Genomic DNA, 23,607 nt, shown 5'->3' on the forward strand with positions numbered 1-23,607 from the left:
TGGCTTGTATCCTGACTCCGCCTCTGCCTTACGTTCCTGCACCTTGCTTCCTGGCTGTGAACTGACCTCGGCTTGTATCCTGACTCTGCCTCATGTTTCTGTACCATGCTGTCCAGCAGTTGATGACCTTTTGACTTGTGTCCTGGTTTTGCTCCTGTCTTCGAATCAATTTTAATGGTGTTCCGACCTTTGGTCCTTGTCTGGTGATTCACGCTCATATGTATCCTGCAACAAACAGTTGGCACTGCCCGCTACATAGGTCTTCATGCCAGTCTGTGTCCTCACATCTCCTGTCACCACTACCAGGGTTGTTGGACAAGAAGAGGTGCAAGAGAAGCATCTTCAGCTTGATCTCCACCGAATACATAATAAAAGTGTCCTTTTTCATTGTGGCTGCTGTTTTTAGTTTAAATCTTCTGTAGTCTGCCCTCAGGGCTGGCGCCGGCAAAAGGTAGCTTAAGCATCCACCTTAGTGTGCCAGGATGGGGGGGGGGGGGTGTCGGTAAAACCCCCACTTGCTGGGGATTCAAATTTTCATGACACCTGTCTTCAGTACCCTCCAGCTACCAAACTAAAACTTCCAAGCTGCACTCGATAGGACAGAGGTTTTAGTTTGCCTGCTGTTTACTAGCTACCGACAGACCAAGGAGAGAGCACTAGGCAAGCGGGGCAGTCTGCATGTCCTGCCATCAAAGTAAACCTGCAAGGATGCAGAGCTCCAATGAGGAATAGCATGCCTGTGTGGGGTGGGTGAGGCCAGGGGGTGCTGGCAGAGGACTGCAGAAAAGAAGGAAGAAGAGGAGGAGGACAAGGTAAACTACCCCCCCCCCCGCTCCAGCTCCAATCTTCTGTGTGCCTGGGACACAGCTTCCCCTCCTGGCACCAGATAGTCTACACTGACACCAACTGAAGGAGCCGCTGCAGGATAGGTGAGATCTGGGACGACTGCAGAGTGGCACTGCCCCCGTCCTGTACCGCTGCCCCCCTCCTGTCACGCTGCCCATCTCCTGTGACACTTCCCCCTTCTGGTCCCCCATTTTAGTTCCCATTCCATCAATTGATGGAAGATATGGAGGGGATGGGCAGAAAGGGCAGGCATAGTCAGCACTCTTGATGAGTGTCTATAACAGGTCCAGCAGCTGTATTAACTCTCGTAGCACCAGATTACCGCTGCAGAACTATGGAGAGGGGGCAGAAGATGGAAGATTTCAACTAAGACAGCAGCCACCAGCACAAGGGACACTTCTCAATGAATGCAAGTACCATCCCTTCTGCTTATTTAAAACAAAATTACCAAACTTAGGCTTTAAGTTTTATTTTTAATAACACATAACTGGATTTAAGGCTGGGGGGCTGTTATATCTACCTACATTTATACTTTAAAGTGGTTGTAAATGCTGAAGGTATTTTACCATTCTATGCATGAAGGTAAAAAATCTTCAGTGTGCAGCCCCCCCTAATACCTACCTAGGCTTGAGCTTGATCCAGTGATGTGCATGAGACCAGAGGCTCCCCACCTGATTGGCTGAGATGCTGCTGTCAATCACAGCCAGTGAGGCGGGAGCAGGGGGTGGGGCTGAGCCGAGCCACGCTCTGTGTGTCTTATGGACACAGAAAGTTGACTCGCTTGTGAGCATGCACGAGTGCCCCAAAAGCAAACGGCTTGCTCTGGGGGTACTCGGCAAGGGAGAAGGCCCCAGAGCGGGCCCCCGAGAAGAGGAGGATTGGGACTGCTCTGTGCAAAACCACTGCACAGAGCAGGAAACATCTTTGTTATTTTTTTTTAAATAAAAGTTTTTCCTTTACAATCACTTTAAGCTTCTAGACTGGCAAGATACATCTGACTATTTTAGTAAAATATAAACACAATGAACTTGTAACAAATCAGCAACTTGATAATTTTTTGCCTAAACTCCCAAAACAAAGCAAATAAACTGAACAAAGTACCTTTTAGACCCGGCACAAGTATCTGAACAGAGCACGACTCATCCGCCATGTGCTGACAATAGCCAGATCCCAGCAGTATCAGGAGCAGCAAGTTAATCAGAGTCGCCACAGAAACCAGAAGTGCCTTCATAATGAGGCCTTGTAGATCATTGACTCCTGAGGAGAAGAATGCATAAACAAATTCACTGAATTAGGCCCACCACATCGACAGCGTGGTCACAGCTTTTACTGGAAACTCCATCTAAAACAAACTGCATGTGTAATGCTCATTCGCTTCTTCACTTCGTTATCTCCAATTGTCAGGGTATTTTAAACAGGACATACACTGTCCATGAGGCTGTACTGGGATTACCTCATATATTTAGCTCTTTATGTCTAATTTAAAACAGACAAACACATTTACTTCAAGAGTTCACTCCAGACAGAGGTTCCGTAATAAATAATCTTATTTTTAAAGCACGTCATGACTAAAAATACGAATACTTCACAATTCTTTTTATATATATCCCATAGATGAGAAAGAATAAAACCTTAAAGCGGAACGTCGGTCCTTTTTTTCATCTTTCCATCTATTAAATCTTCTGCCCTTGTTGTTTTAACTTTGGATAGTAAAACTTTTTTTTCTGCCAGTAAATACCTTATACAGCCCACTTCCTGTTTCTAGTCTGGTAAAAAGTCTAGGCTTAAGACATCATGCACAGATCTCTCTCACTCTCCTGAGAGTTTGCCAGGAAGGGAGGGGGAGAGTCATAAGAGGGCCAATGAGAGCTGCAGAGCTGGAGGTGTGTCTGTGTAAATCCAGGAAGTGAACAGACAGCAGCTTCAGCTGCCCACAGTTAAAATGTATGCAGCCAGACTCAGTGGAGGGGGATTTCTTCAGCATATTTGGCAAGTACAGAATCACAGTATATATAAAATAATATGCAAAGTGGTTGGAGGGAGGCTTCAGAATCGCAAAGATGTTTTTATTACAAATTATGTGAACAGACTGTAGTTCCTCTTTAAGGGCACACTCACACGTTGGTTGTCCATTGCAGTTACCATACTCACATTGTCCTTTGTTAAAATGTAACACTAAACCCTAGTTTAAGAATAAAAATTCTATTGAGGCTACATTCGTTCTTCATGGTCCCACTGTATAGAAGAACATAGCTGCCTCTGACTCCCCTAAAATCCTGCCTTTTCTCAGGAATTAGGCATGCAACATTTATCCTTGAGCTTAGCTGGTTGGACCTTTCCATCGGGCACTTTATTTATTTACCCCCTTTTTTATTTCCTTCTCCCTCTTTACTGTTTCCTTCGTGTCTTTACTCAAGGTGTTCTTCCTCCCTATCTTTATTCTTAGGAAAGTGGCAGTATACAATGCATCCCTCTGGACTCCTGTAGGATTCTCGCTGTCTGGAATGACATCTCATATCTCACTAGTTCTGAGCCCACTTGGGCGCTAGGCCTGATCCCTTATTTTCCACCTCCTTGGATTTTGCACAAGAGGCTGACCGAGTGGACCCTTGAGCCCGCCACCAGTGTATGCCCTTAATGCATCTGTTTAAGTTTAAATCTCTAACTCAAATTGCTTATAATTCTCTGTGACTACTATTTCCAATATTTATGTTGAAGTTGCTGTAATACTAAGCTCTTGAATTTGTATAAAATCTACATTTTTCAAGAAAAAATCAATTCCATAAAAAAAATTAAAAGAGCGTAGCTAGCCACCCTCTCTTTCTCACCTCAAGAAGGGCTATGGACTATGGGATGTGTAGTATGCATATAGCACTGCACATGACCAAAATTAATGAGCCCTGCTTGTTCCAAAAGGAAGGGGTAAAAAGGAGGTTCTGGAGCTCATGGAGGACATTACAAGAAAATAAGTAAATATAGATTACATTAAAGAGGATCTTCACCCCAAACGACAATTTGGATGTACTGGCTGTAGCCCTTTCTCTCTACCACATTTTTTTTTTGATCTAGGTGAGAACGATGTTGTTAATGCATGCACAGTTGTGCTGAAGGCCTCTGCTGGGCTTCGGGGCCCGTTCATGCTCAAGCACGCAAAGATGGTGCAGTTAAGGAGGTAGGCACCTCCTTTATTGTGCATGCATAAGAACAGCTCATTAATTGTGGTCACGTGCACTGCCAACGCTGTATCTTGGCCTAGGCCGACAAGGCCCAGGCCTAGTGCAGCACTTTGCAGGGGGGCAGCACGGAAAGAGTCCCTGCCAGATTGCGCTACACTGTTAGTGTAGCACCAGTCTTGTGGGGTGGACTGGGCTGAGAGGTAAATTAGTCTAGCACCCCCATAAAGTGGCCACACTGCTTCCGGTATGCGGGCAGTTGGCATTCCGCAACTGTGGGGGGGGGGGGGGGGGGGGCACTGCTTCTAATTTTGACTGTCCTATCATCCTGGACCACAAACCTTCCTCATTGTGCTATGTTTTCTGCTGGTACAGCAGAAAACATCTTCTTAGTCCTCTTCATAAAATTATCAGAAATTTGTGCTTAAAGTAGAACTATAGGCAACACTTTTTTTTTAAATGTTGGATAGAGTAAGGGAGGATTATAGCCCCTGTCAGTTTATTTTTTACCATCCCTGGCCCATTGCAGAGATTTCCCTTCACTTCCTGTCCCATAGCCAAACAGGAAGTGAGAGCAAATCAACGCAAATTAAGGGAATCCAATGCCCCCACCCCCACCCCCTCAGAACTAGTGTCCCCATTCGCAAATTTCAGGGCAGGTCTTAAACAGCAAGGGGTGTGGCCTTGAAAGGAAGGGGTGTTTGTCATATTTTAATTAGAGTTTTAATTTAGAGTTTAGGGCAGCACAAAACCTAAATACACTACTGTGCACTGCTATATGCATATTACGAATCCCATAGTCCGTAGCCCAGCCTGGGGTGAGCAAGAGAGGATGGCTACATTTTTATTTTTTTATGGAATACATTTTTAATAAAAAATGTGGCTTATGTACAAATACAAGAGCTCAGTATTACAGAAACTTCATCATAAATGTTGGAAATAGTAGCTGTCACAGAGAATTATAAGCAATTTGAATTTGAGATTTTAAACAAGCATAAACAGATGAAATAATGGCAATCGCTGGTGGTGGGCTCAAGGGTCAGGGGTCCACTCAGTCATCCTTTCAAGTGAAATCCAAGGGGTGGAAATTAAGGGAAAAGGGAATGCATATGTGCATTACAACATATTTGCATTGTAGGTGCATTGCATTATTGCATTGGGTTGGCATTGGTATAAATGAAATTGCCAAATTCAAGTATGGTGTGTTCCCATGTGTTGCAATAATGCGTGCTATTCTTCTTAGACAAAAGATAAGTCCTTGTCACACCTCTGGTCATGATCAAAGGATGTGTTCTCCTGTAAGTCCAAATGCCTACAACACTCATCATTGCCAAAAAAAAAAAAAATGACTGCAAAAGTACAATCTCTTTAATGAAACGTGGTAGTTTACAACTAATGCAGCGTAAGGTGTGTGTTCATGAGAAAAGGGCTATTCTAAGTTTAAAGCTGAACTCCAGACACAAACAATTTTATTTAAATATATTCATCAGTAGCCATAAATGATATAATACCACTTGGTATGCATGACATACAGTTACAAAACCAGATATTACCCAACAAGCCCAACCACTACAGACTACTTGAAGAAAACTACTTGTGGGAATTAGCAAATAAAAGTAAAACCATAGGTTACATTTATCTGTTTATCCCCTCTAGTGTTCTCTAGAATTGTTACATTGAATCACATATTACAAAGACGAAGGTATTTCCTAAGTTCCCCAGCTAAATCTAGTGGCTATAATGTGGTATTTTACTGCTGCCCATAATAAAAGAACATTCATTCAGAGGAGAAAACTGCCTAAAGAATATTTGTTTTTATCCAATTCACAGAAAACAAATGTACATGCAGATTTACCGAATGAATGGCTATGCAATGTTTTTATAAGTAGACCCCTTTGTATTCTGTTTTGTATATGTTTTTAACAAAAAAGGATACTGCACTGTCACTTTCTGTTTTATGCCTGGTATGCTTTGGGGATATATGTCTAATTAATTACAGGATTGGAGGAACAGCTATTGAAGATTCAGTTGCAAAATCAATGCCATCTTATCCAATTACCTGGTCATCCTCTCTTGGGGAGTTTTATCCCATTGGGGATTTACCTTAGTGATGTGGAAGGAAGCTGGTTTATTGAAGTGGATGAAGAGTTCACTTAAACAGCAGATGGATATACTGGATTAATCATTGTGTTTGGACACTTGGGGGGTTATTTACTAAAGCTAGAGAGTGCACAATTTGGTGCAGCTCTGCAAAGAAACCAATTAGCTTCCAGGTTTTATTGCCAAAGCTTTATTAAACAAGCTGAAGTTAGAAGCTGATTGGCTATTATTCACAGCTGCACCAGATCTTGAGTGCAGCAGTTTTAGTAAATCTTCCCTAGGTGTGAGTGAGTCTGGGACTATAAAGAACTTTTATATATTTGAATTGCAGTTTGCACATTATTGTAGCATTTTAACTGAATTGAGTTTGCAAATTTTTGCACAGTTTTTTTTTTTTTGGCATTTGCTCAGATGTTTTTGCGCATGTATTTGATTTTATGATATTTGCACATGATAATTATAATTATTTAATTCATCTATTGTTTTTTACAAAGCACTGTTTTTTAGCTTTCATACTTTAAATCGTGTTGTGCTATTAATACAGCTGCTATTAATATAGCTGATTTTAGCCTGGACTTTTATATATAATATTAGTTGGTAAGGTAAATGTGAGTAAATAAGGAAAACATGAGTTCACTTTGAATACCCAATCATGTGCAAGGGAAATAGAAAAATTGACTTTTTCTAGTACATGATTGAATTTCCAGTGCGAACACAGCTTTACTTTATGTATTAACATTTACTTTACAAAGTGAACAGCCTCTACTCCGATCATTTCAAATGAATGATTTTAAACAGTACGTCTCTGTGTCAACCTTTTGGTCAACCTATTGCCCTGCACATTAATCTGCTGCAGCAGAGTTCACATTTTACCAGGGCAGGGGGGAGAGACAGAGCAACCATTCTAGTGTAGTAAGTTCCATATAGTTTATTGCAAACCAATAAAAAAATATCTGTATACTGACAAGGGTGAATAAAATAACACATGTAAAAGGAAAGGAGAGAGCCTGCTGCATTGACCAAGTCCTGCACACAAAGCAGATGGATGGATGAGATGGATGAGCTGCTGCTCAGACTTCTTGGTTCACAGGATGTCACTCGGTTTTATCACGCCCGATGTCAATTGTCAGTGGATGGTGTTACCCCTCTGATGTACAGGGTCACAGAATGCATTTCGAGGATATCTTTAGAGCATTCTGCAAAACCCAGGTGTACTAGCATGTACTGTAAATAGCTAAGATTGGCTGAGTAACGTTTAAGGCACCATTCACACTTGTACGAATCCAAGTTGCACAACTTTGGAGTGCAAATTTGGAGGGGTGTGTCTTGTTGTCCCTCTACAAAGTCAGACCCACTGTTGCATGATCAAAGAAAAAAAGGGAATATTTGGGACTTTAAATGAGACGCAACGGGGAATATCGCGCCTCCATCCCTGGTTGCTTTTGCAAAAAAGAGGGGGGGAGGGTGGAACTTTAGATGAGGTGTGTGTGGGGTAGAGACAGACAAAACCATATACATATGTAAAAAATTGTATTCTTTATTAGACCAAAGATAGGGCATGGATCAACCCATATAAACACATAATAGCACATTGGCATATAAAATACAAAGTATCAACATACATATTGAGGATAGTCACCAACATGACAAAGAAAGTAAATATTATACATCACAGTCCCCTAAATGGAGTAGGCATAACATTATATCAGGGTGGTAGAGCAATAAAAACCATCTAGAATCATGAATATGAGATGGATGCATCAAAATAAGCTCGACTACGTTTCCTGGACTTCTATTCACTCATCAGGAGCAAGTGCATCCATATACTAAAAAGCGGATAAAAAAAAAAAAATCACCATTATAGTTTGATATAACCACAGACTGGAGGGGTAGAGGATTAAAGATGATGATGAACAAATAAACAGCCATAACTGAAAGTACTTACATGCAAGCTGATACTAGGCCATGCAATACCACCTGCCGGAGGTCAGCCAGGTAATTATGTCCAGCACAGGAGCTGAGGAAAGGACTCAAGCATGGATCAGGAGCACACATGCAGTCCCCCAAGAAATGTGTGTATGGAAAAATCTTGATGTATACAATAAAGTAAATGGTTTGTTACCATATTGGTATAAATAAAAAGAAACGTCATCACCACAGTATAGAAGTATATTGTGGAGCATATCAACAAGGTGAACAGAATGAAAAAAATAGGGTGTCCATATAGTAAGAATAGGGAAGAGGAGATGAGATTCCTGAAATCAGGAGAAATTAATGAAAACTAGAGTAAAGAAATATTAGTAATGCTTGTTGTAGAAGAATTTAAGAATAAATCAACAGCTTGCTATGTATTTACCCATGTAGGTCCTAATGGGATATGAACCAAAAATGGAGTGCAGTGTGGGACTGCTGAGAAAAGGTCACTGAAGGGGAACTGCAGGGCGAGCCCAGCGGCCAGGGTCCCATCCAGCGTCACACTGGCATGCCAATAAGGGAGAGACAGCACAGCAGCAGCCAGACCTATTCACCATGTGTCAGCCAAGCTGAAATAGCACACGCCTGTGTGAAGGGACATGCTGGACATAATTATCTGGCTGACCTCCGGCAGGTCGTATCGCATGGCCTAGTATCAGCTCGCATGTGAGTACTTTCAGTTATGGCTGGTTATTTGTTCATCATCATCTTTAATCCCTCTACCCCTCCAGTCTGTGGTTATATCAAACTATAATGGTGATTTTTTTTTTTTTTATCCCCTTTTTAGTATATGGATGCACTTGCTCCTGATGAGTGAATAGAAGTCCACGAAACATCGTCGAGCTTATTTTGATGGATCCATCTCATATTCATGATTCTAGATGGTTTTTATTGCTCTATCACCCTGATATGTTATGCCTACTCCATTTGGGGGACTGTGATGTATAATATTTACTTTCTGTGTCATGTTGGTGACTATCCTCAATATGTATGTTGATACTTTGTATTTTATATGCCAATGTGCTATTATGCGTTTATATGGGTTGATCCATGCCCTATCTTTGGTCTAATAAAGAATACAATTTTTTACATATTTTTTTTTACATAATTTTTTAGCATAGAAAATTTAAAATCTAAAAACATTCAATTATGGCATTCATGCAGATAAAACTCCATGTCCACCATACATGCCCTCATCCAATGACCATACATGTATATACAGTGGGGACTGAAAGTATTCAGACCCCCTTAAATTTTTCACTCTTTGTTATATTGCAGCCATTTGCTAAAATAATTTAAGTTTATTTTTTTCCTCATTAATGTACACACAGCATCCCATATTGACAGAAAAACACAGAATTGTTGACATTTTTGCAGATTTATTAAAAAAGAAAAACTGAAATATCACATGGTCCTAAGTATTCAGACCATTTGCTGTGACATTCATATATTTAACTCAGGTGCTGTCCATTTCTTCTGATCATCCTTGAGATGGTTCTACACCTTCATTTGAGTCCAGCTGTGTTTGATTATACTGATTGGACTTGATTAGTGACAGAATTGTGGCAAGGCACAGATCTGGCCAAGGTTATAAAAAAATTTGTTTGGGATGACCAGAACCCTTCCTAGAGCTGGCCGTCTGGACAAACTGAGGAAGCCTCTCCTCAGTGCAAGACACATGAAAGCCTGCAAGGAGTTTGCTAAAAAAAAACACCTGAAGGACTCCAAGATGGTGAGAAATAAAGATTCTCTGGTCTGATGAGACCAAGATAGAACTTTTGGGCCTTAATTCTAAGCGGTATGTGTGGGGAAAACCAGGCACTGCTCATCACCTGTCCAATACAGTCCCAACAGTGAAGCATGGTGGTGACAGCATCATGCTGTGGAGGTGTTTTTCAGCTGCAGGGACAGGACGACTGGTTGCAATCGAGGGAAAGATGAATGCGGCCAAGTACAGGGATATACTGGACGAAAACCTTCTCCAGAGTGCTCAGGACCTCAGACTGGGCCGAAGGTTTACCTTCCAACAAGACAATGACCCTAAGCACACAGCTAAAATAACAAAGGAGTGGCTTCACAACAACTCCCTGACTGTTCTTGAATGGCCCAGCCAGAGCCCTGACTTAAACCCAATTGAGCATCTCTGGAGAGACCTAAAAATGGCTGTCCACCAACGTTTACCATCCAACCTGACAGAACTGGAGAGGATCTGCAAGGAGGAATGGCAGAGGATCCCCAAATCCAGGTGTGAAAAACTTGTTGCATCTTTCCCAAAAAGACTCATGGCTGTATTAGATCAAAAGGGTGCTTCTACTAAATACTGAGCAAAGGATCTGAATACTTAGGACCATGTGATATTTCAGTTTTTCTTTTTTAATAAATCTGCAAAAATGTCAACAATTCTGTGTTTTTCTGTCAATATGGGGTGCTGTGTGTACATTAATGAGGGAAAAAATGAACCTAAATGATTTTAGCAAATGGCTGCAATATAGCAAAGAGCGAAAAATTTAAGGGGGTCTGAATACTTTCCGTCCCCACTGTATAAGAATATTGGTGTACAAAACAAAATAGTAGAAGTGACACCCTCAAATATGCCAATACGGATAATGAGCGTATAACCATATACAATGGTTAGTGCTTGCCTACAATCCTGCAAGTGAATATAGCATTGGTCCTGAACTGGTAAAAACCTGGAAATAAGCATGCAATCAGCACTAGTCCTTGGTGTTATCCAATTAAATGTTAGGGGTAGCTGAAAAAGCATGAAATAAAAAACAGTGGTCCAGAGGAGGTATGTTGATTAGGGTTGCGTTCACAATCAGTATGTCATAGATCACCATGTAACCATGAAGGCTGTAATAGAACCATATCCTGGAATCACCTGCCTCACACGGTACCAAAGATTACAATACAGTGAACAAAACTTGCATGCAAGCTACGAATCCCGGTCCTTCATGGACCAATTGTAATCCAAGGGGTATAGTCCCAAACAAATATGCAGTTCCAAGGAATTCCAAGGAGGGAGGTGATTCCAGGATATGGTTCTATTACAGCTTTCACAGTTACATGGCGATCTATGACATACTGATTGTGAAAGCAACCCTGATCAACATACCTCCTCTGGACCACTGTTTTTCATTTTGTGCTTCTTCAGCTACCCCTAACGTGTTTGTCAACTCCAGTCCTCAAGGCGCCCCAACAGGTCATGTTTTCAGGCTTTCCATTATTTTGCACAGGTGAATGGATCAGTTTCACTGCCTTAGTAATTACCACAGACATTTCATCTGAGGGAAATCCTGAAAACATGACCTGTTGGGGCGCCTTAAGGACTGGAGTTGAGAAACACTTCCCTAATGTTTCATTGGATAACACCAAGGACTAGTGCTGATTGCATGCTTATTCCCAGGATTCCAGGTTTTTACCAGTTCAGGACCAATGCTATATTCACTTGCAGGATTGTAGCCAAGCACTGACCATTGTATATGGTTAGACACTTATATCCCTCTGTATTGGCATATTTGAGGGTGTCAGTTCTATTATTATGTTTTGTACACCAATATTCTTATATATACACACACACATGTATGGTTATTGGATGTGCGCATGTATGGTGGAAATGGAGTTTTAGCTACACGAATGTCACGATTGAATGTATTTGGATTTTAATATTGGTTTTTACAACTTTTTGCAAATTTAATTTGTACAGTGGGCTGTGTTTATAGGCACGTGTTTGGTGTTGGTAGAGCTCATACAGGTTTTTTACTTTGAGTTTTCTATCATGTTCTTACCGAGAGCTCCCACTCCATTCCTCCCCTCTTTCTCTATTGTTTAGAGAGTTATATACATTGATGGTTAATTTATGTCCATAGGGACTAATACCTGGAGGGATCCTTGTTTTTAGTTTCTAAAGTAGTGAGTGTACAGCTTGTATAACAGTGTAAATTGCTGGCCCCTCAAAATAACTCAACACAGCCATTAATGTCTAAACCGCTAATAAAAGTGTGCACATCCCTAAGTGAAAATGTCCCAATTGGGCCCAAAGTGTTAATATTTTGTGTGGCCACCATTATTTTCCAGCACTGCCTTAACCCTCTTGGGCATGGAGTTCACAGGTTGCCACTGGAGATTTCTTCCACTTCTCCATGACGACATCAGGGAGCTGGTGGATGTTAGAGAACTTGTGCTCCTCCACCTTCCTTTTGAGGATGCCCCACAGATGCTTAATAAGGTTTAGGTCTGGAGACATGCTTCTCCAGTCTGTCGCCTTTACCTTCAGTTTCTTTAGCAAGCAGTGGTCATCTTGGAGGTGTGTTTGGGATCGTTATGTTGGAATACTGCCCTGCGGCCCAGTCCCCGAAGGGAGGGGATCATGCTCTGCTTCAGTATGTCACAGTACATGGTTCCCTCAATGAACTGTAGCTCCCCAGTGCTGGCAGCACTCATGCAGCCCCAGACCTGTAGGCAAGACACACTTGTCTTTGTACCGTGTACCGTGCTGCAGCTCAGTTTCAGAGTCTTGGCAATCTTCTTATAGCCTAGGCCATCTTTATGTAGAGCAACAATTCTTTTTTTCCAGATCCTCAGAGAGTTCTTTGCCATGAGGTGCCATGTTGAACTTCCAGTGACCAGTATGAGAGAGTGAGAGAGCGATAACACCAAATTTAACACACCCGCTCCTCATTCACACCTGAGACCTTGTAACACTCACAAGTCACGTGACACCGGGGAGGGGAAATGGCTAATTGGGCCCAATTTGGACATTTTCACTTAGGGGTGTACTCACTTTTGTTGCCAGTGATTTAGACATTAATGGCTGTGTGTTGAGTTATTTTGAGGGGACAACAAATTTACACTGTTATACAAGCTGTACACTCACTACTTTACATTGTAGCAAAGTGTCATTTCTTCAGTGTTGTCACATAAAAATATATAATAAAATATTTACAAAAAATGTAAGGGGGTGTACTCACTTTTGTAAAATACTGTATATGAATGTTATTATTATCGGAAAACACAGGGTATGATTTGTCATGCGACTTTGATGTTGCGACAAAGTTGTATGACAAGTCACGCAAGTGTGAAGGGGTATAACTGTAAGCTATAACAAGCAGGGCCCTCTGATTCCTCCTGTATTGGATTGTATGGTAACTGTACTGTCCGCCCTCATGTTGTAAAGCGCTGCACACACTGTTGGCGCTTTATAAACCCTGTATAATAATAACACTTGGGTGCATTATACTACATTATGGCCACCAGATGGTGCTGACTATCATAGGAAATAAGAATGCTCCTCAGCTTCATCTAGTGGCTACAATGCAGCTTTTCTTTTTCCATTGACTCATTTCCTTCTGCACCCCACAACATTCATTCATTTAAGCACACATTTCATGTACAATTGCCTGCACATTTGTTAAAAATTAGCCAGGTTACTTAAGGCTTATGTCAACTCAAACTTTTCTAGTTTTGGATAGATGGAAAAGGATTAGAACCCATGCCTGGTTTTTACTGCCATCTAGAGCTTTATTATAAAGAGTTACCCTTACTTCCTCTCCTGCTGACAGTGAGGACACTTTTACAAGATAGGAAGTGAGAAAGAGAGAGAGAATTCTTCCCCACTCTACCCAAAAAAAAAAGGTTTACAACTTTACAAACACTTTAATTTGCATTCAACCTCTGCAACATTCTTTATAAAGCTGCCAAATATCCTTGACTCTTGAATGTGTCCCCAAGGTAAAGGACTGTTTGCTATAAACAGTATATAATAGAAATTAAAGATGGAACATGCTATACAACATGTTCCTTCCAAAACAGGTACTCCAGGGCAATGTAGATTATTTCTTGTCTAGTAATCAAGCAACATTGGGCTTCATTCACAAAGCGGTATTTTCCTCTTTAAAATTTGCAGTAAAATACTTCACAGCATTTTCCAAAATCTTTTTTGCGATTCACAAAAACACACTACTAACATACTGCATGCCGTATTTCATTGAAATATTCGGTATTCATCTCATGAAACCATGCTGTATTTTATCTCATGTGATATCCAGTGGGTTGGAAACAGTGCAGAAGAGTTAGAACCAATTAACCACTTAAGGACCGAGCCTCTTTTTGACACTTGTTGTTTACAGGCTAAAATCTTTTTTTTTTTTTTTTTTGCTAGAAAATTACTTAGAACCCCCAAACATTATATTAAAGATGCTGCAACAAATCAGCAGTAATGAGATGCAACAAAGGAACAAAAAAAGATTAAAAATATTTATTTTATTTTTAAAAATAATTATTGTTCATGATACTCAATACTTTAACAAACTAAATGTCATTCAGTCTGACAAGATACTTCTCATAAAAGAAATATGTTGGCTGCCATTGCCAATATCTTCTTTTGAAAATAGTAGTTTCTTGCCTATAGGCAGGTGCAGTGTGCTGTCTCCACTGCAGGTGGCGCTTAACCACAGCAGCAATGCAGAGGGCGAGGAAGACATGGAGAACAGGGTTCCTCTATGGTTTCCTGAGTCACTTGGGCAAAGATCCAATTGGATGCTAGCAGCCCAGGTAACTTTGGTGGTCATCTTAGGTGTAGTAGAGTCTATTTAAGTCCCTGGCCCCTGGGGTTGGCATGCGCGAGTGGGGAAAGGTCCCCTGTCTGTTAGAGACAGTACTAGAATTAGGGAAAAGGTTCCTGATGAGGAGGGAAACAGTAGGATTGCAGTTGTCTGGATATCTTCCCCATTGAGAATAAGAAGGCCAGCCAATATTCTGTCCCCTCTCACCAGACACTATCAGTTCGGCTTGAACCTGCTTCTTCACATTATTGGGACCTGTGAGTGTGCCCAGCTGAGTAACTGTCCCACCAGGTTATTGTGAACTGTTGCTTACTTACTTCAATATACGGTAAGTTTACTTCAAATATATGAGTCCAGCTTCTGGACATTAGGTATGCTGGAAAACCAGCAGCTGACCAGCATCCGATCAGCACTTGGCTGTGAGCGACAACCAGTTTGTTCTGGTGGGAAGGGGTCCTTACCCCCCCCCCCCCCCCGTCATAATACAATAACTCAGCAGGGACATTGCTGTTCTAACATCGCATAGTCAGTACAGCGAGCTCCTCAGTTTTTCTTTTCTTTCAGCCCGCTGGATTGAACAAAAAAAATACCTGTGTATACCAGGTTTTACAATATAACCACTTAAGTGACAAGCCTTAGGTGAAACACATGAAACAAATCCTCCATAAGTTCTACCTGTTTATCTGCAGTCCTCTCTTTTCTACAGCCTCCTTAAACACACAGATCAAAGGCTTTCTCTTAGCTCCAGAAGGTAGGGGGCAGGGATCTGATGTCACACGCTGCACTACATCAGAGGAGAGCTCAGTGTAATCTGAAACCTGAGTGGAAAGTATGGAGACACCTTCCTCCACACTAAGTTATAGGGAAACATGCACAGTAGAGGCTGTCAATCACCTGCTGTGTACTGGAAAGTGGACGGGTCATCTCTGAGGAATGCTTGGTGGTAAGCTAGACTGTCAGACGTGACTCATGAAGAGGGAGGAGAGATCAGGTGGAAAACCCTTGACGTGCTTTGGATTGATTCTAGTACAAACTTATAGAGAAATATGATTTGCTCATTTTAATTGCAGAAGTTTACAACCACTTTAAAGCATATCTAATCTGAGAATAAAATTGTAATATATTGCAGTTTACAAGTCCTTAGATGTGGTGGCATTATTTGTTTTTTTTTTTGTTTTTTTTTAGGTATCTTCTTTTTTTTAATGGTGATCTTGCCTTACTGTACTGTACCTACTGTATGAAGGAGCAGCATTTTTACCATAGGTCAGGACTACAGAGCACCTTCCCCTCCTCTTCTCCACAACATAATGAAAGCGGAGAGGTTCTGTAGTCCTCAGATATCTGGAATGGTTGTAACTGATAAGACTGAAGCATAGGCAAAGAGCACCAGGAAGAAATCAGCTTACAAGATTTCTGGCAGGAACATTAGGTGTTTTTTTTTTACTTATCAAACAGATTGAACAAAACTCTTTCAATGGTATATTTAACAGACCAAAATCAATTACAATCTTTCCAGATATCTGGAAAGATTGTAACTTTAAAGACTCAGGCAGAGAGCACCAGGAAGTTATCAGCCTATAAGATTTCTGGCAGGATCAACAAGATTTTTTGTAAAAGATCCGTCAATGGTATATTTAACAAACCAAAAAATAAAAAAAAATGATTTTTTTATTTTATTCAGGGTCCATGCGCGCTGGCTAGAGGAGTTTGGCATTTTTCCTGTAGAAGCAACTAATGTTATCCTATGTGTCCATGCACGTTAGGTCATTTAGAGCAGTGTTTCTCAACCTTTTTTCAGTCAAGGCACCCTTTAAAATAATGCACAATCTTGAGGCACCCCAGTCTAAATTGTAAAAAACTAAACTAATAGTTTTACATAAAGCAGCAACATCCACACGTGTAGGACACCCAATATTAGAGGTGAGTTATTCTTCCAAAGCAAATACACCTTTGCACACTGGTACTGACTGGTATTCCAATGTTTCTCTTCTCCCTCACTCAATGTGACCCCCAATGCTCATGGAGAGGGTCAGGGGAGGGGAAAACAAGGATGCTGTGCAGGCGTCTGACGTCTTCCTTATCAAATGATGATGTCATTGGTTGTTAGAACGCCGGTAGCTAGAAGGTTGTAATGGTGCATAGTGAAAACTAAAAGGCAGGCTTCATCCACCTGCTGGCTTGTATACAATGTTTGGCCAATTTTCAGTGTTACTAAACCCAGGGCCCTGCATTCACTATATCTGGTCTCCCACAGTACACAGAACATGGAAATGCAATCTGCTAAATACCTTTTCTCATCAGTAGTATATAGCAGTCCTGTGACTTCTATCAGTGTTTGGATAAAGCTTGTAGGAGGTGTTTTCATTCTACTCTGACTGTCCTGAACTGATGAGAATACAGGACCCCTGACCCTCTGTCTGGACAATGCTGACTGGCCCTGTGCTGATCACATGCACTCTCCCAAGAAAAAAAAACTCTCAATACACACCAAACTGAGCGTGTGCAGAGTGTCCCTAAGGCTCTGTATTATCAGGAGATGTATTGGGGACAGTGGAAGAAGGGGAGGATCCAAGAAAGTATCAAACAGTCTTTTTACCTAATGCGGAGGATTAACCCCTTAGGTTCCATGGTGAGTATAACAAGTGTGTTTTACTGCATATACAGACTAGTACAAAACACGCTCAAAATTTGTGTTTTTTTTTCTGGCAAGAGCACTGGTGTTTTTATAAGCCAGTGTGCATGGATCCTGTCTGTAAATTTGGTTTATTGAAGTTCATTAAGGCATATAGCATTTAATGTGTTGAGTAATACCGCCTATTGCAGGGGTAGGCAATCTGGGGCCCTCCAGCTGTTGCAGAACTACAAGTCCCATCATGCCTCTGGGATTAATTGTAACTGCCAGCCTTGCAATGCCTCATGGGAAATGTAGTTCCACAACAGCTGGAGGGCTACTGGTTGCCTACCCCTGGACTATACAACAGCTGGAGGGCTACTGGTTGCCTACCCCTGGACTATTGTCTATGAAACTCAACTGGTCCCTTATTGAACGATAAAGTAAAAACAGGATTTTTGTACTTACCAAAAAATCCTTTAAGGTACACAGGATGGATAAATAGTATTTGGCAGTATAACGCAATTGTCTATGAATTGTTATTATTGATATTGATTATTAACTATATCTATATAAGATACCGTGTCCCTTAATGAATGATAACGAAATAAGAGAAGTTCATTGTTAGAGTTTACATACACCCTTAATTTAGGCCCCTTTCACACTGCCGTGACTTGAAAGGCGTGTGATTTTACCACGATTTTGCGGCTGCGATTTCAGGGAATGCCTGTGTAAACTTGAGGTCTATGAACCTGAACTCGTATCATAGACAGACCAAAGTAGTACAGGGACTACTTTGAAGTCGCACAGATATGAATGATTATCATTGGGAATCATGGGGTATGACTTGTCATGCGACTCTGATATCCAAAGTCGCAGGAAAAGTCACAAAAGTGTGAAAGGGGCCTTAAACCTAAATTGTAATGTTAATCTTACTGTTAAACTAAACTAAACTAAATTAAACTAAAGACAAAACTTGCCTTTTTCATTTTGGATAGAGTAAAAGAGGGTTACAACCCCTGAAAGTTTTTTTGCCATCTGTGTCCCATTGGGGAGATTTTCTTTCACTTCCTGTAACCAGAACTAGTGTCCCCACTGGAAGATTTCCCCTCAATTCCTGTCCTGGTGACAACCTACAATTTGGGATTTCCTTTTACTTTCACTCTCAGGTGATAATGGTAAACAGGACAAATAGAGAGGATTTATCTCCCTAGCAGGGGCGCAGACAGCAATGAAAGTTTAACAGATGTTCTACACCCTCTCCACTCTATCCAAAATTTAAAAAGAAAGTTTGGACTTTAGCTATATTTTAATGTCATTAGTGAACTGCTGCATGTTCAAGCTCCCTTTCTTTTTTTTTTTAATGACCGTTTCTCACGTGACAAAAGATAACTCTTACCTTTACAAAGAGAATAGTGCATCTAAGAGGTCCAACCGGCGTACTTATCAGCCCGATCTCTCCATGGCCACATTTAACCAAAGCAAATACAAGAAAGCACAGAAAAGGGTATTGGTGGTCCCGCGTCTTGTTATAGAGCAGAGATGTGCAGGAGTCCGGAGTGTACTGTGCTTCCCACTGTCAGCTGGACAAATAGCTGGCTGTGCGGAGACTTTCACGTTTTTTGTTATTGCTCTCTTAGGTTTGTACTCTTGTTCTCCGCTCCTACAGTGATATTTGCATAGAGGTACAGGAAAGAAACTTTTTTTTTTTCTGAGATCTGTACCCACAGTGATTTCCAAGCACAACACAAAGATGGAACTGAGCAAACACTGACTGCTGACTGCAGGAACTGGAGCCACATCAGAAAAGAAGATTTAAGCCGAGATTCCCAAAAATGTTTTTCAAATGAGAGAAAGCTTGTGTCACGGTGGCCAGGCAGGAAGCCGCACAAGAGCAAAGACATGCAGAACTGAATGGCAAAAGACTCCATATGAAAACTGCTACTAAAGATCCACCTATTAAAGGGTCGGTGCACCCAAAAATGATATTATAGTTATAGGTGGAGGCTGGTGGGCTCATAATTTCCCAACCAGTTGGAGGGCTCGTGTTTCTCCTACAAAATGGGTTTTCACATTCTCCCTGTTGCTTTTTCTGTAGTATTAAAAAAATTGCAAGATGCAGCATGGAGGTTTGGGCCCATTGATAAGTGTTATAGAAAGTGTAGGACCTTAGGAGCTCAAGGTCAGAGATCTCACCTAAAGGGCCATATCTATACACATCCACTACTAAATTGGCCTGTAATCTATTTTCCATGAAATAGTTTGTTACTGTGTTTTTCTACCTCCTTGTAATGTCCTGTGTAAGCTCTCAAACTCCTTTTACCCCCTCACTTCTGTTTGTTTAGAACCAGCAGTGCACGTTAGTTGCAGCCATGTTTACTGCTCTATGCACACTCCAAACCCCATAGTCCCTAGAACATCTCAGGAGTGGGCAAAAGATGGTGGCTACACTCCTACATACAGTGGAACCATGGAGAGCAAACATAGCCACCCTCTAAGGCCCCTTTCACACTGGGTGAAATCCATTCCGATCAGCAGGGGATCTGCTCACAGATCCCCTGTTGATCAGAGCAGAGCGGGCGGATGACAGGTCCGTGTCCGTACAGTTTATGGAGAGTGGGCACGACAGAGCCTGCTCTGCTCTATGGTTGGCTGGATGTACACAGATTCCACTGTCCGTTTACACCTGACTACCTCTGATCTGATCCACCTACATGGAGGACGGATCCCCTTTTGTTTGTTTTTAGGTTTGCACCGATACCGTTTTTTTTTATCAGTACCGATACTTTCGGTCAAGTACTCGGCCATACTGAGTATCGATACTTTGCGCTGTGATTTGCAGCTATACAAAGAAAATTGGCGCACATCGCATTGCAAAGAATCGCATGCAATTTGAACAGGAATGCAGTGTGATTCCTGTTCAAATTGCATGTGATTTCCCCCACTGCTCGCACGTGTGTGTGTAGAAAGCGATTAATAAGTGCCATATAGTGGGCAGTTTAACCACTTCCCGCCCGGCCCATAGCAGATGATGGCCGGGCGGTGGTTCAGTTATCCTGACTGGGCGTCATATGACGTCCAGCAGGATAACATGCCGCCGCGCGCCTGCGGGGGCACGCATCGCGGCGATCGGTGGATCGGTGTGTCGGTCTGACACACCGCTACACCGATCTTGGTAAAGAGCCTCCGGCGGAGGCTCTTTACCACGTGATCAGCCGTGTCCAACCACGGCTGATCACGATGTCAATAGGAAGAGACATTGATCGGTTTTTCCTCACTCGCATCTGACAGACGCGAGTAGAGGAGAGCCGATCGGCGGTTCTCCTGGCAGGGGGGGTCTGCGCTGATTGTTTATCAGCGCAGCCCCCCCTCAGATCACCACACTGGACCACCAGGGATCGCCACTAGGACCACCAGGGAGGGGGCACCATGTGGATGACCAGGTATGTACCCCATGGCCATCCACATGTGCCCAGTGTGCCCAATCTGTGCCAATCAGTGCCCACAAATGGGCACTGATTGGCACCATTATGTTGCAGTGACGCCCAGCAATACCACCCTTAGGGGCATCAGTGCAAACATTCAGTGTCATCAGTGCCACCCATCAGTGTCCATCGGTGCCACCTGTCAGTGCCCATCCATGCCCATCAGTGCCCACCTATCAGTGCCCATCCGTGCCCATCTGTGCCAACTATCAGTGCCACCCATAACTACCCATCAATGCCACCTACGAGTGCCCATCAATGCCACCTACGAGTGCCCATCAGTGCCACCTATGAGTGCCCATCAGTGCCACCTATGAGTGCCCAACAGTGCCGCATACCAGTGCCACCTATCAGTGCCCATCAGTGCCGCCTATCAGTGCCCATCATCAGTGCCCGTCAGTGCCACCTCATTGGTGCCCATCAGTGCCGCCATATCAGTGCCCGTCAGTGCAGCCATATCAGTGCCCGTCATTGAAGAAGAAAACATACTTATTTACAAAAATTTTTAACAGAAACAAAGAAAAACTTGTTTTTTTTTTCAAAATTTTCGGTCTTTTTTTATTTGTTGCGCAAAAAATAAAAACCGCAGAGGTGATCAAATACCACCAAAAGAAAGCTCTATTTGTGGGAACAACATGATAAAAAATTTGTTTGGGTACAGTGTTGCATGACCACACAGTTGTCATTCAAATTGCGACAGCGCTGAAAGCTGAAAATTGGCCTGGGCGGGAAGGTGTCTAAGTGCCTGGTATTGAAGTGGTTAACAAATGTTAGAATTTACAGTACATTTCTGGCCACATACAAAGTAATCCACATAGGTGTCCCAGTCCCCTGATGGTAGCAAATCAGGGCCACTGGAGGAGCTCACAGGGCTGGAGGAGATGTAGAGGCAGCAAGCTGACATCATGTCCACCCTACACCCATGGGGTCCCGGAACTTCTCCTCCAGCCCTATGAGCACCTCCAGCAGCCCTGATTTGCTACCATTGGTGGATTCAGATTATTTTGAATGTGGCCAGATACGTACTGTGAGTGCTAACATTTTTAAACTGCCCACTAGATGGCACTTCCCTTTCTATACACACACACACAAGCGGTGGGGGAAAATCACATGCGATTAAAGGGGTTGTATGGGTTTGTTTTTGTTTTTTTATTAAATAACAAACATGTTATACTTACCTCCACTGTTCAGTTCGTTTTGCACAGAGTGGCCCCGATCCTCCTGTTCTGGGGTCCCTTGGCGGCTGTCTTGGCTCCTCCCCGCAATAGCTAACCCCCCTCTGGGAAGCTCTATCCCAAGGGGGTTAGATTGCAGGCGAGCTCCCTGTCATACACGCTGTATCCATAGACACAGCGTGTATGACTCGGTCCCACCCCCCGGCGGGCCGCGTCATTAGATGTGATTGACAGCAGCGCTAGCCAATGGCTGCGCTGCTATAATCTCTCCTATCTATCCAATCAACGGCCAGACTCCATGGAGAAGAGGACGCCGGGGTACGCGCACAGCAGGTGAATGGGCTCAGGTAAGTAAACGGGGGGGACTAGGGGGGCCGTCATTGGCAGGGGTTTTTTCACCTTAATGCAAAGGACGCATTAAGGTGAAAAAACACGAACCTTTACAACCCCTTTAAGGCAGGAAGGCATTTCTGTTTAAATCACATGCGATTCTTTGCAGTGCGATTTGTGCCCATTCATTTTGTATTGACGCAAATCAAATGGCAAAGTATCGGTTTCGGTATCTGGATCATTTGAGCGATACTTGATATAGATATTGATGCTTCCCTAGTTTTTAGCGGACGGGATCGGATCAGAAGTAGGTGGGTGTGAACAGATACAAGTCCGCTTACAAGTCCGACTGTCCCCCCCCCCCGTCGGTCCATCCGTCCATCCATCCATGGGGATGAACGGAAAACTGACAGGCGGACCTAATAGGAACAATCATATAAAAGTTGGATCACAGAAACAAAAAAAAAGGATTTGGAAGGGACTGAGACTTTTTGAGTTAAGAATAAATACTTTAAAAAAAATTATATTTAACACTGTCACTTTAAAGTAGAACTATGGTCAACCTATAACATCAAATACAGTATGTGATGTGGACTCTCCACACCAGTGAGAATTGGCTTCAGATTTTTCTAAGTACCGCCTGGAACTTTTTATAAATACCTGTTGATCCTGCCAATAGAACCATTGAATGAACACCTCCTTTGACTGGATGGCAACATTTTTCCTTCTGCAGTGAAATCACTGTAACATCATCAACCTTGCTGCTTTAGCTGCTTACAGGTGATACTCGAAAAATGAGAATATCGTGCAAAAGTTAATTTATTTCACTAATGCAACTTAAAAGGTGAAACTAATATGAGATAGACTCAATACATGCAAAGCAAGATAGTTCAAGCTGTGATTTGTCATAATTGTGATAATTATGGCTTACAGCTCATGAAAACACCAAATCCACAATCTCAGAAAATTAGAATATTGTAAAAAGGTGCAATATTCTAGGCTCAAAGTGTCCCACTCTAATCAGCTAATTAAGCCATAACACCTGCAAGTCGTGCTGCCTCAGTGTGAACCGCCTCTTAGAATCACAATCATGGGAAAGACTGCTGACCTGACAGTTGTGCAGAAAACCATCATTGACGCCCTCCATAAGGAAGGAAAGCCTCAAAAAGGTAATTGCAAAAGAAGTTGGATGTTCCCAAAATGCTGTATCAAAGCACATTAATAGAAAGTTATGTGGAAGGGAAAAGTGTGGAAGAAAAATGTGCACAAGCAGCAGGGATGACCACAGCCTGGAGAGGATTGTCAGGAAAAGGCCATTCAAAAGTGTTGGGGACTTTCACAAGGAGTGGA

At 42.3% G+C, this 23,607-nt stretch overlaps 1 protein-coding gene across 2 annotated transcripts in view; it reads right to left on the reverse strand.

The window, feature by feature from the left end:
- Positions 1 to 19,151, reverse strand: part of COLEC11 (collectin subfamily member 11) — a 43,557-nt gene extending 24,406 nt beyond the window's left edge. Inside the window, exons 1-2 of one of the 2 annotated variants that reach the window (XM_073625419.1) lie at positions 18,667 to 19,151; positions 1,948 to 2,103 (exon numbers count right to left, since the gene is read on the reverse strand). In XM_073625419.1, coding sequence (XP_073481520.1) covers positions 1,948 to 2,103; positions 18,667 to 18,688 — 178 coding nt within the window. In that variant the 5' untranslated portion in view covers positions 18,689 to 19,151. The remainder of the gene's footprint in view (positions 1 to 1,947; positions 2,104 to 18,666) is intronic. The other variant, XM_073625420.1, reaches the window with a different exon arrangement.
- Between the last annotated feature and the right edge of the window lie 4,456 nt (positions 19,152 to 23,607).

This window comes from Aquarana catesbeiana, linkage group LG04, assembly GCF_042186555.1.
Source record: "Aquarana catesbeiana isolate 2022-GZ linkage group LG04, ASM4218655v1, whole genome shotgun sequence".
Lineage (NCBI taxonomy): Eukaryota > Metazoa > Chordata > Amphibia > Anura > Ranidae > Aquarana > Aquarana catesbeiana.